The sequence below is a fragment of the Triticum dicoccoides genome, chromosome 1B (assembly GCF_002162155.2).
Source record: "Triticum dicoccoides isolate Atlit2015 ecotype Zavitan chromosome 1B, WEW_v2.0, whole genome shotgun sequence".
NCBI lineage: Eukaryota > Viridiplantae > Streptophyta > Magnoliopsida > Poales > Poaceae > Triticum > Triticum dicoccoides.
The window spans coordinates 7,370,721-7,387,369 of record NC_041381.1 but is presented as its reverse complement, the minus strand read 5'-3'; the positions used below and the strand labels follow the sequence as shown (position 1 = coordinate 7,387,369).

General features: G+C 44.7%; 1 protein-coding gene across 1 annotated transcript; it reads right to left on the bottom strand.

Annotated features, from left to right (window-relative positions):
• Positions 1–4,314: 4,314 nt before the first annotated feature.
• Positions 4,315–7,789, bottom strand: LOC119349942 (probable leucine-rich repeat receptor-like protein kinase At1g35710). Its single transcript, XM_037618027.1, has 6 exons — positions 7,069–7,789; positions 6,726–6,981; positions 6,241–6,677; positions 5,207–5,952; positions 4,765–5,038; positions 4,315–4,676 (listed from the first exon to the last, which is right to left on the bottom strand). The coding sequence occupies exons 1-6, from the start codon at positions 7,787–7,789 to the stop codon at positions 4,315–4,317; spliced, it is 2,796 nt and encodes a 931-aa protein (XP_037473924.1).
• Between the last annotated feature and the right edge of the window lie 8,860 nt (positions 7,790–16,649).

Sequence of the window (16,649 nt, the reverse complement as noted above, 5' to 3'; positions counted from 1 at the left end):
CATGTTATGTTTGGTTGGGGATTTGATTCAGCACACACTGCAGCTGCATTTATACTTAACTAGTGTTTTGAGGTCCTCTGTTCTTCAGTGTCTTTCTCCATCATAGCTCTGCCAGCTGGATGCCTAATAGCTCTTGAGTTAACATCGTAATAGAGTTTTCGTTTGATGGCATCTCCTGTATCTCTTGTTTATTTGATCATGCAACCTGTATTCAGTTGTAATTTGTCTCAAGCTATTCTCTAAGGTGTTTCCCTATTCGCTTTTCAGCAGGTACAGAGAACAAAAGAAATTGTACTCGTAACCGGAATTGTCGGAAAAACTCCATGGTGGAATTCTATCTATGGTCGAGATAAAGGTATCAGCATTAAATTGTGGTCAATACAAATCCTGGACCGCAAGTCATGCATGTGAGGAAAAATGAGGCAGTGGCTGCAGCTTTTGTGGAATTCAAAGCCTGTACAACCAAGCAGCATCTTAACCACACAAGCTGAAGCAAAAAATCCAAGATCAAGTGGGTTACTGGCACTTTCTGTACGCGTTGAGCATCTAATGGCCTATGTTTGTGAATGCCTAAAGCTTGTCAGTCACTGTGAATGCCTATAGCTTGTCTCTCAACCAGTAGAATAATTTGCTCAACTTGCCTTTTTTCTGATCTGGTGCTTGCTTTTTTCTGCTTGTGCAGGAGGATGAACTGGGGCTGCATGCCTACAGTACAGTGGCGCGCACACTAATTAAAACATGAATCTCGACGTAAATAGTAGACGCCTTCATTTCTGCATGGACAGATTCGGTGTATGTTTCTTCATATACCACTACAACTCGTTGAATAATGGAATGTCTATTCCCTTAACTCGACGATTGTCCAAAGGCTATTATTTTAGCTGCTAATTTTCCTGTATAGTAATAAGCAGGCACCTAACTCAGGTGAATGAAGCCATTACGAGAAAGAAAAACACAAGCCTGATGGTTTAGTTTCAGGCATCACTGCAATGCAAATGCCATTTTGTTGCGTATTGTTTGCTTGTTGTGTTTTGCTGGGGTATGTGATTCAATACACACTGCAACTCTAGTGTTATGAGGTCCTCAGCGAACACACACCAGTTGAGTGGAAGCTGTTGTTGGATGACTATTCTTCAGTGTCTGTCGCCATCTCTGTCCCTTTTTCTCTCCCTTTGACAGCTGCTGCTGGGCAGACAGTTTTTCTTCTTCACTGTCGCCATCTTAGCCTACTGGATGATTATTACCTCTTGTTTCAATGCTAGCACACCTCTTTGGCAGCTGCTGCTGGGCAGCCTGTTTTTCTTCTTCACGGTCAGCAGTCTGTTTTTCTTTTCCTTTTTCTTTTTCTCATGTCGACACAGGAATTATGGAAGCAATTGAAGGCAGGGCACCCACGGCTCCCCTCCATCTACAACTTATTTACTGAATGGATCCGAGTGAACATTGAAGTAGAGTTTAATTCGATGGTATTTCTTGTTTATTTGATCATGCAACTTGTAACTGTTTCAGTTATGGAAATTCCGTAAAGAAACTGAACCAGCTTGTCTTAATAATTTATTCTCTAAAATGTTTCCCTTTTCACTTTTCAGCTGGCACATAGAAGAAAAGATTTAGCTGTGGCTGCAGCGTTTGTGGAAGAAAACGAGGCAGTGGCTGCAGCGTTTGTGGAAGAATTCAAAGGCTGTACAGCCAAGCAGCATCTTCACCACACAAGTTGAGGAAAAAAAAACAAGCTCAAGTGGGCTATTGGCGCTTTATGTAGTGATCAAAAGGGTGCCAAATCAACTCGCTCGTCGACCTCGGGTCATCTGTCAAACCGTCCCGATCAAAAATCTGAGAAGGCACTTAGCGACGGAGAAGAAGACTTGTGACTCGAATCGTGGGATGCTGGAATTCCTTGGATGGTGGAAATGTCGGTCTCAGTGTTGAATTGTGGTCAATGCAAATCCTGGACCGCAGGTCTTGCTGGAAGTCAGTGGCTGCAGCTTTTGTGGAATTCAAAGATCAAGTCGGTTGCTGCTTACTAGCGCTTTTTGTGGCGATCAAAAGGGTGTCAAATCGACTCATATATATATATATATATATATATATATATATATATATATATATATATATATATATATTCTTTTTCCTTCATTACAATAGCTCATTTTTGCAAAGGTTGTGTTCTTATCTGATAGAGAAACTATGCTCTAATATTTGTAATCCATATGCCTTCCCTACAGGTATGAAGGACAACATGACATGGTGTACTATTTTTTTTTAGAAAAGGAGGATGACCCCCGGCCTCTGCATCTGGACGATGCATACGGCCACTTTATTAATTATTCTCATAAGACCTTATAAAATCAATACAACAGTAAGACTAAAGCCGCCATCTAAACAACAAACTGTCGCTACACCTATCCAGTTGATGAAGGGGCGCAGATAGCCTAAGCCTAATGCCAAACAGACATCGTAGCCAAGCCTAACATCTAAGACCTGAGACCCCAACCTAGCCACTTGCCGGGTCTGGGGCACACACTGGTCCGACGTGCTCTCAGAGACCGCCACCGCCAACTGCCACCGCTCCATCTTCAGAACTGTACTGATGCATCAACCTTGCTCGGTCCAGCTATCGTCGACGCCACCACGGCGCCCAACGACACCTCCTCCCTGCGCGCAAACAGCTGAACACGTCGCGGTCGCCACTGATACACCTCAGCGCCATGCTGCCAAGTATCACCAGCCAACACAGCTTGAAATCCTTGAAGGATCTGTCGTGCGTAGCACCTGCCGACCAGGCATGACCAAGCGTAGCACCTGTCGGTCAGGCATGACTTGACATCTCCACCGAAGCTGTGTGTAAGACGAAGCCGCTCCACCTCCTGCCTCTGTCTTCCAGCGCTGCTCCACAAACGAGGCTCCCAAGAGAGAAACGACACCGTAGTGCCGCCATCGTCCGATCTGGAATACCAAATCCTAGGGTTTCCCCCGGAGCAGCACGAGTGGGTCGACAGTAGTTACACGATGATGCCTTCATCAAGGTAACGGCTTAGAATGCCGCCATCGCCTGCCGTCGGCTCGGTTTTCACCGGCAACCATGTCTCCGCAACTCGCAGCCGGGACTACATGATGGATCTTGAGATCCGATCACCAAGCTTCTGGCCGGCCACCGCCGACGAAGAAGATGACCACCACCACTGGCTACACCGGCCAGAACAGATCTGCCACGGGTGCCGCCAAGCAGTCCACCAAGCCCTCGATGCCGCCGCTGATCTAAAGCCAGATGACATCCGCCGAAGACCGCATCGCACCGCCGCCCGATCCAGGCCAGCCGCTGCAGCAGCGGCCCGTGGCCCGAGGCAGGGCCGACCGCCGCCGCCGTCTAAGCCAACGCCGTCGCTTCTAGATCGGCCGCACCTCCACGCATGTTGGGGTCCTGCCACCCCTGAGACGCGGGAGGGAGGAAGAGCCCCCGCCACCGCCGTCGGCTCCGGGCGCAAGCCGGCGGCGTCCTCCGGCGGCGACGGGAAGAGGGGAGGAGGATGGGCTAGGCCCCGACGGCGGCTAGGGTTGTGGAGCCCGAGTCGCCCGAGCGGGGGATGACCCGAGCCTCGTGATTTGACTGTAGGGTTGGTGACATGCTGTACTATTGCATCAGAGTGAATTAAAGATGCTCAACACACTGTATGTTGCCTTAGTTTCCTATTTAGTTCATGTTATATTCTCATTCTAGCTCCCAGACTTATCTTTAATTGTCTTTCATTTAACAGATGACTGCGGAAAACTGCCAATAAAGAGATGAAATGGATGACGGAAACTGTCAGGATTGAAGATATAGATGTATGCAGCATCCTGTTGTTCACCAGATCCTTCATGTTTTCAAGATTCTCATTTGATTGTCTATCTTTTCTGTCTACTTTTGTTTCAATTGCATCTGAATCCATACCTGCTTCTATAATCTCCAGGGCATGCAATACAAGATGATGGATCTTATAAATGTGAGCAATGAAATACAAGAAACTATTGGTAGAAGCTACTACGTCCCAGATTACATTGATGAGGAGGTACCGAGTCAACTAGTTTTCCCTGCTGATGGTAACTTTCCTGCACCTAGCTCCATTTGGTAATTTTCCTAGAAGTCCTTTCATCGTGGTATTTTCCTATATCAGGAGATTTTCTACAAATATCTAGACGTAGAATGAGTCATCAACTCATCCCGTGTGGCATACAGGAGGTATATATGTGTGGCATATGAGTGACTCGAGTCTAAAGCGGGAACCTAAATTGGCCTCCGCTACGATTGTCCATGGCTCCTCGCCAGAATTCAGATCACATGGCAACATGCATCCCTTGCTCTAGCGTTAGTGCACTGAAAGGCACGGAAGAGGAACTAGAAGAGGGTCGCTGGATGAGTGTCTGGTGTGCCTGCCTCATGGTTGGCCTTTCTTGTGGAGAAGATTCCAAGCAAGAGAAGGCCAGCTTGATGAGCAGAGCTAAGCTATTCTCTTCTGTTGCTGTTGGTGTTGTCGGTCGCTGGTCCAGAATATCTTTCACCAGTATAGCTTGTTCCCCATTTGACAAACTACCGTCTAATAGATCCATTGGATGCTTCCCCATAAGTAGCTCTAGCACAACCACACCAAAGCTATAGACATCACATTTCTCCGTGACAACAGATGTGTACGAGAGTTCTGCACATAATCAAGGCATTAGAGTTAGGAACAAATAGATAGAGATAAATGATTCAGACGTGAGAAGGAAGGTTATACTAGTACATACCAGGAGCTATGTACCCATACGTCCCCGCTAGTGCACTCCAGTTTGATGAATCAGGCTTAAGAATCCTTGCTGTGCCGAAATCCGAGACGAAAGCCTTGAAGGTTGCATCAAGTAAGATGTTGTTGCTCGTTATATCTCGATGGATTATAGGTGGACTGCACTCGTGGTGCAAATAAGATATTGCTTGAGCCACATCATTTACAGCAACAATTCTCTTCTGCCAATCCAATTCCTTCGCTAGCTCGTCATTTTCCAATGTTCGGTGGAGGCTTCCCTGCTGAATGTAGTCGTAGACTAGAAATTTATACACGGGATGGGAGCAGAATCCATACATTTTGACAATGCTTCGTTGTCGGATCTGTGTTAAGATTTCCATTTCACTACGAAATCTTCTTTCATCATCCAACTCTTCTTCTGTCTGATGAAGCTTCTTCACAGCAACCAGCTGCCCGTCTTGGAGTTGTGCCTTGTAGACTTTGCCGTATCCTCCTGTTCCAATGATGTACTTATCATCGAAGTTTTCGGTTGCCCTTACAATATCATCAAATGCTAATCTTCCATCGAAATTCCAAACAGAGAATAGGTCCCTTGCTTCAGCGGTAACACTTTCTTGTGGATTTCTCTTCTTACGAGTAAGTATTATTATGACAACAATTGCAGCAACAATGATGAAACCCATCACAAGAACAATTGGCAAAAGCAAACCAAGTATCTTCCCCTCTTTGTGAGCAGCTACTGGAGTTGAATAACAAGGTGGCAGGCCAGAGAGGTTACCACATAGACCTTTATTTGGAAGAAACCAACTTGCTGAAGCATTTTGGAGTAGCCATGCTGTTGGGACCGGTCCTTCCAAGTCATTGTAGGACACATCAAGTGTTGAAAGGCTCACCATGCTTGCAAAGGATGACGGAATGCTGCCACTGAACTGATTGTGTGATAAATTAAAAAATTCTAGCATCTCCAACTTCCCAAGTTGCTGCGGCAACATGCCAGTGAAGTTATTGTTGCTCACATCTAACATGATCTGCAGGCCTGCTAAATTTCCAATCACACCTGGCAAACTTCCACTGAAGTTGTTGTTGTTGATCTTCAAGGACAATAGTTTCATGCTGGTCCCTAGTTCCTCAGGTATTATTCCACTCAGTCTGTTCCTAGATATATCAAGGTATTGTAGATTGCGTAGCTTTTCTATCTGTGTGGGTATGGTTCCAGATAATTGGTTTGATGATAAGTTCAGTCTATATAGATTATTTAAACTACAGATTTCTGGTGGAATCACACCATGGAGATGATTAGAATCGAGTGCTAGTTCTTCTAGGTTGGATAATTTAGAAAGGATCGCAGGAATGGAACCCGTGAGCATATTTTGTGCTAGATGTAGGACCATTAGTTGGGTACATGCACCAAAATTGAGTGAGATCTGCCCAGAGAATCTGTTCGATGTCAAGGACATCGTCATGAGTCGTGGATACACACCAAAATACTGAGATATATCACCTGATAGTTGGTTCAACTCAAGGTAAACTTGTTTCAAACCCGTGCAAGTCTTTAAACTACTAGGAATGGGGCCATCAAACATATTGGAAGAAACATCAAAATATTCAAGTTTGCCACCTGAACATATATTTGCGGGCAATGGTCCTGAAAGTGAGTTTTTAGACACCCCAAATTCAACAAGGCTGATGAGATCTCCAAATTGTTGAGGAAGAGAACCTGATAATTTGTTATTAAAGATTTGCAGTTTTCTGATCCTTTGCAGCTTCCCAAAAGTTTTTGGTATTGATCCTGAAATTTGGTTCTGATACAAGCCTAAATATTCGAGGTTCATCAGATTGCCAATCCCATGGGGGATGGAACCGGTTATCTGATTTACAGAGAGGGATAGTCGTATCAACTTGGTTATATTTCCTAAGCTGCCAGGAATAGAGCCAGATATTTGGTTGTGGGAGAAGTCTAAAAACCGGAGATTCGACAAGATGCTCAATTTTGAAGGTACTGTACCTGTGATTTGATTTGCATAAAGTGAAAGTTCATTGAGCATAGTGAGGTTCCCTAGTTCTAGGGGTATTGAACCTGTTATTTGGTTTGTGTTGAGATCAAGTTGGTTTAGCATAGTGAGATTGCCTAGTTCTGGGGGTATCCGACCTGTGATCTGATTGTCGGAGAGAAAAAGTGTGTTCATCTTAGTGAGATTGGCTATGGAGATTGGAATTGGACCTGAAAAATAATTTATACTAAGCTCTAGACTTTGCAAATTGACCAGCTTGCCTAGTTCTTGGGGTATAGGCCCTGAAAGTAGATTACCATACAGGTACAAAATATTTAGCTGGGTTAAATTTCCAAGGATTTTTGGTATCAAACCGCTTAAGGTGCTGTTGCTTAGCTGTAGAAGTTGTAGGTTGACAAGCCTTCCAATCTCCTCAGGAATGGGACCTGATACCATGTTTTGGTCAATGATAAGATCATTTAACATTGTTAGGTTGCCCAAAGACGCAGGAATATGTCCTGTGAGTCTGTTAAATGAGAGCTCAAGCACCCTCAGACTTTGAAGGCCACCAATCTCATAGGGAATTTTCCATGTGAGCTGGTTGTAGGGAAGGTAGAGTTCCAAAAGTGATGACAGGCAGCTGATACTAGCGGGTAGTGCACCATGGAGACTGTTATTGCCGAGGTCAATATATGTGAGGAATGGAAGAGCTGAGAAGTTGAGCTCACCAAGCTGGCCCCTGATGCCAGCATCCGGCAGGGATATGTCGGTAACTACCCTGGGCATGCGGCGGCCATGGCGAACAGCTGTGCACACGATGCCCGTCCAGTTGCAGGGGGTGGTGTTTTCCTGCCAAGAGCTCATCTGCACCGGTGGGCTTGCAAGTGTAGCTTTCCAGTGGAGGAGGGCCATGCGTTGAGACCTCAGTGAGATCCCTCCATGCCACACCGCATGTGCTTCTTCCACAAGAAATAGGCAGGGCATGAGCAGTAGGCAGAGGTACAACACAGGTTGCATTTTGCTGCCTAGTGTTTGCATCTGGAATTCGAGAATGTGTTTTCTTGGGGAAGTGATTCAGGACACACTCTGTTGATGGGTATTTAACCAGTGTGTCGTCCATGGTCATGAGGTCTTCAGTCAACTCGCAACAGCTGAGTGGGAGCTTCTTTTTTCTTGGAAAGGAATTGAGTGGATGACTCTTTTTCGGTGTCTGCCACCATCTCTTCGTCGTTGCTGCTGGGCGGCCTGTTATTTTGAAGGCATGGATAGGAAGGGTACCGACAGCGGACGCGTACATACTGATCATATATTTACCAAATTTCCTCCGTCTACAACTTATGCACCGAATGGACTTGCGATTCAGTTAACATCGTGGCAGAGATTTTATTTGATGTTATCTTGTGTGATTAGTTTGATAGTGTTTCTTGTTTATTTGATCATGTAACTTGTAACTGCTTCAGTTATGTGTCTTGAGCTATTCTCTAAAATGTTTTGCTTTTTGCTTCTCAGCTTGGGGTATAGAAAAAAAGATTTAGCCCAAGTGGTGGCACAACACAACGGTTAACCGTGGGAGAATTCCGTGCTGGGATTACATATATAGAAATAAAGAAGTCTTTTTGGAAGTCACGTGTCTGAGCAAAAAGAGGTAGTGGCTGTAACCTGTGGAATTCAAGGCCTGTACAATAAAGCAGCATCATGACCACACTGACTGAAGAAAAGTTCAAAGCTCGGTGGGTTGATTCGGTAAAATTCCACTACTAGTGCTTTCTGTAAATGTTGGTTGCCGTGTAAGATCCAACACACCAGGTATGCCCCCCTTTGTAATTCACTTTGGTAGCTCATAGTAGTGATGTGCGTAGATATGTACAGTAACACATAGCAGAAACAGCAGTGAGCACAGTAAGTTTGAGCTGGACTCAAAATTATTGGTACTAGCTAAGTGCCTCATGCCTCGTTGCTAGAAACAAATATTACGGTTGCACATCCTGTTCTTGGCAGATCCACGGTTGCACTAGCCGAGTTGAATTTTGAGGTGAATTGCCATCTACTTTTATGATACTAAAAAAGATTATGGCATGAAGAAATAAGAAGGTTTTATCTTTGTTGCATGCTAGCCTCCCCAACCAATACATAAACCAATTGATAAAATGTGGGATATATCGAATTCTAAAAGTAAAATATTGGTTACCTTCTGATTCTTGTGGAAAATTCTTTACGTGCAGAAATATATAGAGCCACCGGTGGACGCGCCAGCCAGGCAGAAAATTCTGAGTGACCATATCTTGCAGGTGGTCGAAAGTAGTCATGGAGACTGACCAACTCCAATGGACTTTGGGCTTTGCGGCCGCTCTGGTGGAGCAAGAAGAACGAGAACTCACGATACCTTCTGTTGTGGTGTCCTCGAGGTCAACAGTAACGCCACCCCTGCTCGCCGTCACCGCCGCGTGCGAGTCCAGATCTGTGCTTCCCTGCCGGTGGCAATTGGGAGAAGAATCTGCACAACCTACAATTTCCCGTATCATCTTATAAATACATGGGAGGAGGGCTAAACAGCGACATGTCCCCTGAGAATTGTGCCGGTAACAGGGCGATGCGTGGAGTTCTAGCACGAGAAACAAGGGCAGGCAATCCATTGTAACAACTCTGGCATGTGTTATTTGCGAGGGTAACAACTCTGGCATTCTTGTTTCAACGCTGGATGCAAATGATATATTTCGTTATTTGCGAGTGTTACGACTCTGGCATTCTTGTTTCAACTCTGGCATTCTTGTTTCAACTCTAGCATTCTTGTCTCATTAAAAAATAGAATTTGGAGTTTGCAACTATTAAAAAAATGTTCTTTCGGACAAAACAAAACCCACCGCGCTATCTCGCTGGTGCCACAACGCTCGCTCGCAGGTGCTTAATCACCTGAAAGGCGAAATCAGTAATTGAGGAGTACTTGTTTCAAAGATCACTTTTATCTCCCCAGGTCGCGACAAGTGGCGTGATGCATGTGTGCTACTTGTCGCAACCTGGGATTTTTCCCTTTTTTTTCATAGATCCATTTATTCAAAACGATTTATCATTTAGACCGCGCGTCCAAATCTCGAACCATTTTCACCTTTGGATTCCTCGCGTCGAAATCTACAACTTCCGCTGATTGATGCCACGGATGAAGAAAACTGTTGATTTTTGCTGGCTTTATGCTTCATTTTTGATAGATTAAGCATTTATTTTAGGGACAGGAAGGTAATTTGAAGGAGGGAGGCGGGCAGGGCCATAAAGATCAGCTCCTGCACGCCACCTGTTCGATGAAATGCCCACAACGCGGCCACAGCGATGTCTTCTCTGGTCCATGCTGCCATCCATCGATGTTGACAAGTCACCATCTAAAAGGTTGTCCGAGAAGCATAGCTGAATCCTGAATCTAGCTGACGTGCTTTCATACACCTTCGCGATTTCTTCTTTATAATATGTCACTTTTGTTTAGGGGCGTGATTCTGTGTGCGCAGCAACTCTTTGGTCAATACAAATCCCGAACCCCAAGTCTTGTTGGAATTCTATTGATGTTAAAAATAAAATAAAGGTTTCAGTCTTCAATTTTGGCCAATACAGATTCTGGACCCCAAGTCTCGTTGGAAGTCTTTTTTAAAATGAGGCAGTGGCTGCTACTCCCTCCGTTCCTAAATACTTGTCTTTCTAGAGATTTCAACAAGTGACTACATACGACGCAAAATGAGTGAATCTACACTTTAAAATATGTCTACATACATTCGTATGTTGAGTCCATTTGAAATGCCTAGAAAGACAAGTATTTGGTAACGGAGGGAGTACTTCTGGAATTAAATTTAAAGCCTATACAACCAAGCAGCCTCATGACGACACTGGCTGAAGAAAACTTCAAAGCTCAAGTGGTTGACTTGGCAAACTTCTACTACCGTTTCTGTACGTGTTGATTGCCGTGTAACATTCAACACGCCAATATTCTTACTACCAATTGTAATTTACGAGTAGTAATCAGAAGTGTGCAAATTCTTACAACCAATTGTACACTTTGGTAGCTCATAGCAGTACATAGAGATGTACTATAATACTGGATGGTAGAAACGGCAGTAAATACTTGCACACAATAAGTTTCAGCTGGACTAACTATCCAATATAGTTTTTTTTAGGGCCACTATGAGATATAGCCTTTTCTGTAGCAGTAGTAATGTGGTCTCGTTATCTTGTCACACGATCTAATGGATAGGCTAGATACTTGATATCATTATGAATTAATGGAGTAACTTTGGAAACAATTACCTTTGTCGAGCAACCTGTTGCCTATCATCTTGTTATACTCATAAACTTTGGAGTATGATGGATGGACATTATCTTGAGCTCTGAAGCCTCTGCCCAGCATCACCAACGACACCTAATCAAGTACCATTTGCTCGATTGATTCCAGTAGCTGTGAATGCCTCAGTAAGTACCATTTGCTCGATCGATTCAAGTATCATTCTCTCAACCAGTAGAATGATCTGCTCAGCTTGCTTTTGTTTGACCTGGTGCTTGTTTTTTTTTCCTGCTGGTACAGGAGGATGAACTGGGACTACCTACCGTACAGTAGCACACGCATGGATTCAAAGCGATATACTACGGTGTTGGTTTGATCTGGACGTAAATGGTTGACGCCTTGGTTTGTGCATGGACAGATTCGTTGTTGTGTGTTTCCTCGTATAACACTACGATTCGCTGAACGACTAAGCTGTTCTCTGCGCATCCTGTTGTTAGCATGCATGTCTGTGATGACACGAGCTGGGTTGAATTTGGATGGAATTTTTAGGTTGAAATTGTATCAACTTCTCTTATCAGTATATACACATGACATACTGGAGAAAGCAAGCACTGAGTTCCCAAGGCTGGTGGTTCGCCTGAGACTAGAGATGATGCAGAGTGGTGCAGGAAGGAAGACTGCTCTATTTTGTGCAGGAAGGAATGAAGGAATAGTGTGCACACATCTGTCTGTCTACTAAAAAGAAGTGCACTGCAAACTAATCATGCATGCATTCAGTTCGACAAAATATCTCAGAAAACTTCAGTAAGTTTATATACTCTCTCATAAAAGCGAAAGAACATATTTCTGTTCACCTGCTGCAAAATGGCAAGATTCATGTGCAGCAAGTACTCCGTCCGTTTTTATTTACACCGCATATTAGCTTTTTAAGTCAAACTTTATAAATTTTGAACAAGTTCATAGACAAATTGTTGTCATCTACAATACCAAATAAATACTATTCGGTTCATCATTGAATATATTTCCACATCATATATACTCCAATGTACCATAATATAAGACGTTGTTACATATTGGGATGGAGGGAATATTTGTTATTGCAAATGTTTATATTATTTTTCTATAAACTTGATCGCACTTTCTTAAGTTCCACTTGTGACAGCAAATATGCCGTGTGAATAAAAATAAAGGTAGTATTTTTCTTTCACTTCGGCCATTTGTTTTCATTGAGCGAACTCCAATGTTTGGAGTTTTTGCGCGCATTTTCTAGCGATGAGAGGTTGACCATGGGCTCAACGAGTACTACTCCATTCATTTCATAAGGTAGTGCGTCTAAATTTTTTGACAAGTCCAAACTTAAAAACTTTGACCAAGTTTTTAGAGATAATTATTTATATCTACAATACCAAATATATAAGTATGAAAGTACATCTTATAATGAAAATAATGATATAAGTTTGGCATTCTAGATGTAAATGTTTTTTTTCACAAATTTGGTCAAAATTGTGAGATTTGACTTTTAAAAAAAATTCTATATGCACTACATCATGAAACAGAGGGAATACTATATAGACTTGGATGCAGCACCTTGGGATCTAACACTCCACAATGTTTTTTACTTGCTTCCTACGATCTATCATACAGGGCCGGCCCTGTGTTTTGGAAGGCCCTAGGCGAACTCGGTGACATGGGCCCCTATATAAATTTCAAACAAATTTGACTACAATAATTCAACTGACTCCATCGACAACAATAATAACTAAATTCGAACCGACTCCATCGACAACAATAATACTAAAAAGATGACAAAATAAAACCAACATGCCATGATTACCTCAAATAAGAACCAAATTCAACTGACTTCATCGACAACAATAATACTTCAGTGCTTCAAAAAAAGTTTCTTCGGACGTTTCTTGATGCAATAATACTTTCTTTTTTTCTTCTCCTTTTTTCAGCACCAACATCTTCTTCTTAGGCAACATGGCAGGATAATGTCCTAAAATAATGAAGAAAAGAGGGTACAAAGAATTAAGAATTTATAATCGGATGATTGGAACCCTAGACATACATGTGGATAGTTGAATACGTACATACTACTGAAATTGTCAAATTGGGATCCGGGGGGATGGATTAGGTCATCAGGAACATGGATGGATCATGGATACATATACGGGCTGAAGAAACTGACGGATGGAATGGATCATGGATTACCTCGTTGGCTCGTTGCAGACTTTGGGTTACAGGACTGCGATGCGGCGCGCGCAGCGGCAAGCCAGCGGCGGCCGAGATGGCAAGGCGCCGAGCGCCGAGCGGCAGGCAGGACGAAGAGATTAGAAACCAACCGTCCAGACTCCAGACGAAGGAAAAGAAAATGAGCAGCCGGTGCCGGTCGCTGGCGCTAGCGTAACGCTTCGTAATCGATCGCAGGGGCCTCGCGCCCTAGCCCATCTCGTTTTTTACCATTTTTTGCCGGGCATTAGTATGTATATGTACTACATCATGGGCCCCCCTTCCGCCTGGGCCCTGGGCCGCCGCCCCACCGCCCATGCCACAGGGCCGGCCCTGCTATCATAGGCTGCACGACCTCCATGTCCACACCTGACTACCTAACCCTCACGTCCGCGGCTACTCTTGTCTCCTTCTCCTTGTCGTGAGGGTTGTTAAAGAAACAAACCACCACGATTCAAAGTGAACGTTTTGGGTTGGTAGAACCCACCCTCATTGGCCTTTCGTCAGCATTGGATCAGACTTCGTCGAGGTAGGGAGACCTTATTTCAACATGTCATCACCGTCACCAGCTTGCTGATGCAACTAGGGACCCAAAACCTAAAGGAAACGCTGATGCAACTAGGGAACCGAAACCTAAAGGAAACTAGGACCACAAAGGACTAAGAACTACGAAGGCGAAGAGTCCCCACACCTCTTGTCGTCGACGAGATCGCTAGAAGGAAGAGACAAAGGGGACTGAAGCAACAACGTGCGAGAGACTATTTAGCCCTGGTTAGGAGTTACAATAGGCGGGCAAAAACACTTTTGTTAAGAACATATGTATTTCAAAAGCATTTTCTTCAAAATATTGTTAAAACAAAGTCCATACATTAAAGTTTTGTATTACAGAAACTAATAAAATAATTTAAAATGGCCATCCTGTTTTTTAAAAAAATATTCATATTAAACCAGAGTTATATTTATAAAAAATATTAAAAAGGAAAAAAATTAAACCAAGAATAAATAAGTGGGCTCAGCCTTCGAAACAAAAAGGAAAACCCCAAGAATATTAAAAATAGAAAACAATAGAACACGAAAACCCACCCTAAACCAACAGAGACCAGAAAAAACTTTAAAACCAAACAAAACACGGGAAATAGGGAATGGGCTCAGCCCAATGCAGTTATAGGCAAACAGGAGCATAAGAACAACCGCCGCGACTATTTACCGCATTAAGCGATCGCTCCCGGGTCTACAGGGAGTTCACACCTGCTGCTAGCCACCCCGTCCAAGTCGTAGCCTTGGTAAGTGGAAGGGGCGAGCCCTACTTGAGGCCATTTTAGCCGGGTATTTTTCTTTCTAGGTTTCTTTTATTTCTTTTACTTTTCCATTTGTTTTTTCCTTTGTTTTATTTTGTTTCTTTTTTGGTTTTCTTTGTTCTTTTGGTTTTTCATTCTTCACTTTTTGTTTGGTTTTATTTTTCTATCTTCATTTTTTCAATTACTTGTTCAATATTTGTCAAATACTTGTTCAATAATTTTTTTCAAATACTCGTTCAATATTTCTGAAATACTTTTTTAACATTTGAAATACTTGTTCAAGATTTTTCAAATACTTGTTCCGCATTTTTATATACATGATCAAAATTTATTTCAAATCTTGTTCAACATTTTTCAAACACTTGTCAACATCTTTGTACTCCTTTTTCAACATTTTTCAACATATTTATAATATTTTAAAGTATACACAAAGCTAAAAAAAAGAAAGCAAAAAACGTAAAAAAAAATAAAACAGAAAACAGGTTGGAGTTTCCCGCACGCATGGGCCGGCCCAATTGGCGGTTCCCTTCTCGAGTGGCTTCTCTCGCGTAACGTGAGAAATAGTCGCGCCAAGAACAACTGACCCCGTGCTCACTCACTCGGCCGTGCTTACGCCTCAAAAAACAAAACAAAAAAAACTTGGGCCGCGCTTATTTTCTGGATTTGCTCCGCCCCGTCGCCGTACTCTCGGCGGTCGATCCCGAGCTTCGTCCCCGCCCACGACAAGTGCAGTGACTGCGCCTGCGGTCTCGTCGGCAGCGCCAGCGACCACGTCCGCTAGCTCTGCTACGACAAGCTAGGTGCTCTTCTCCCCGCTGCTCTACATCCTTCGAGGTCGCCACGCCAGAACCAACTCCCACCGTGCCTCAGATCAGCGGGTACTCTTCCGATTTAATGAATCCTGCAAATTCTGATGATCGATGCGACCCGTGAAGAGAATTTGTTGGCTGCTGCTGATTTTGGTGGTTAGAGCATCGATTTCAGGGAGAAGAGTAAAAAATTTGGAGGAGTCCGCACACTACCTATTAGGTGAAATGCCTACAAGGCCACAACACGCCGCATCAACATTTTCCTCTTCCCATGCCGGCAAGGAGGGGACACCCGTCCGTGTTTGTTGACGAGTCACCATCTAATGAAAGGCTAGCTGAGAAGGTATAGCTGAATACTGAATCTAGTTGACGGGCTTTCATACACCTTTAGATTTATTTATAGTTTATACAAATAGCCAGGTCATCTTTGTGTAGTTTCAAAATTTCCTCCTAGGTAGGTAGGCTGTGTCCTTAGGCCAAGTCCAGCGCGCGACCTCATTCCCGTCCAGCCCCGTCTGTTTGGGATAAAACGGACAAACCAGACGGCCCAGCGCGCGACGGCCTGGTCCGTTTTGTGTCCGGGCCGACCCATTTCGAGCGCAAACATGCGCGCGATTTGGGTCGCGGCGGACAGCAAATGGACGCCTCGCTCGTCCGCGCCGGGGCCGCGTGGCAGGCGGCCACCTACCTTCCACCGCCCGACATAAATGCACACGGGTGGTCGACCCCACCTGTCATCCGCCTAGGCGAATGGTCGCCGTCCTTTTTAAATGGGGAAGCCATGGACCGGTCGTCGTCCACACTCCCCAGTCCGGCCCTTGCTGCCTCCTCGAAACGAGACACCCCAAACACTAGCCTTTCCCCTTCCCCGATCTCGCCGGCCGGCCACCTCGCAACCATGGGTTTCTGGAACCATGGCCGCAAGGGGGAGTACGACCGCGAGGCTAGCTCGTCCTCGGACCGCCGCCGCGGCTCCGTGAAGCAGGAGCCCGCATCACCACCGCGTTGGGGCCCCGCGCCTGCCCCATTCACCATCGGCCCTACAGCCGCGGCGAGCGCGACCGGCAGTACATCGCCGCAGATGTATGCCGACGTTATTGGGAGACGAGGACGCCGCTCCCGTGGAGCGACGTGCACCTCCCAAATAACTGACACCTCTCCGCCGACCGGGTCCCGATCCTGCCGGTCCCGATGAGCGGCCGTGCGCGCCGCGACGAGATCGAGCGCCGCCGCCTTCACCGTCTCCATCTCCACCACCACCACCTCGCATGAAAGCGGAGGAGGAGGCCCGGCTCATGCAG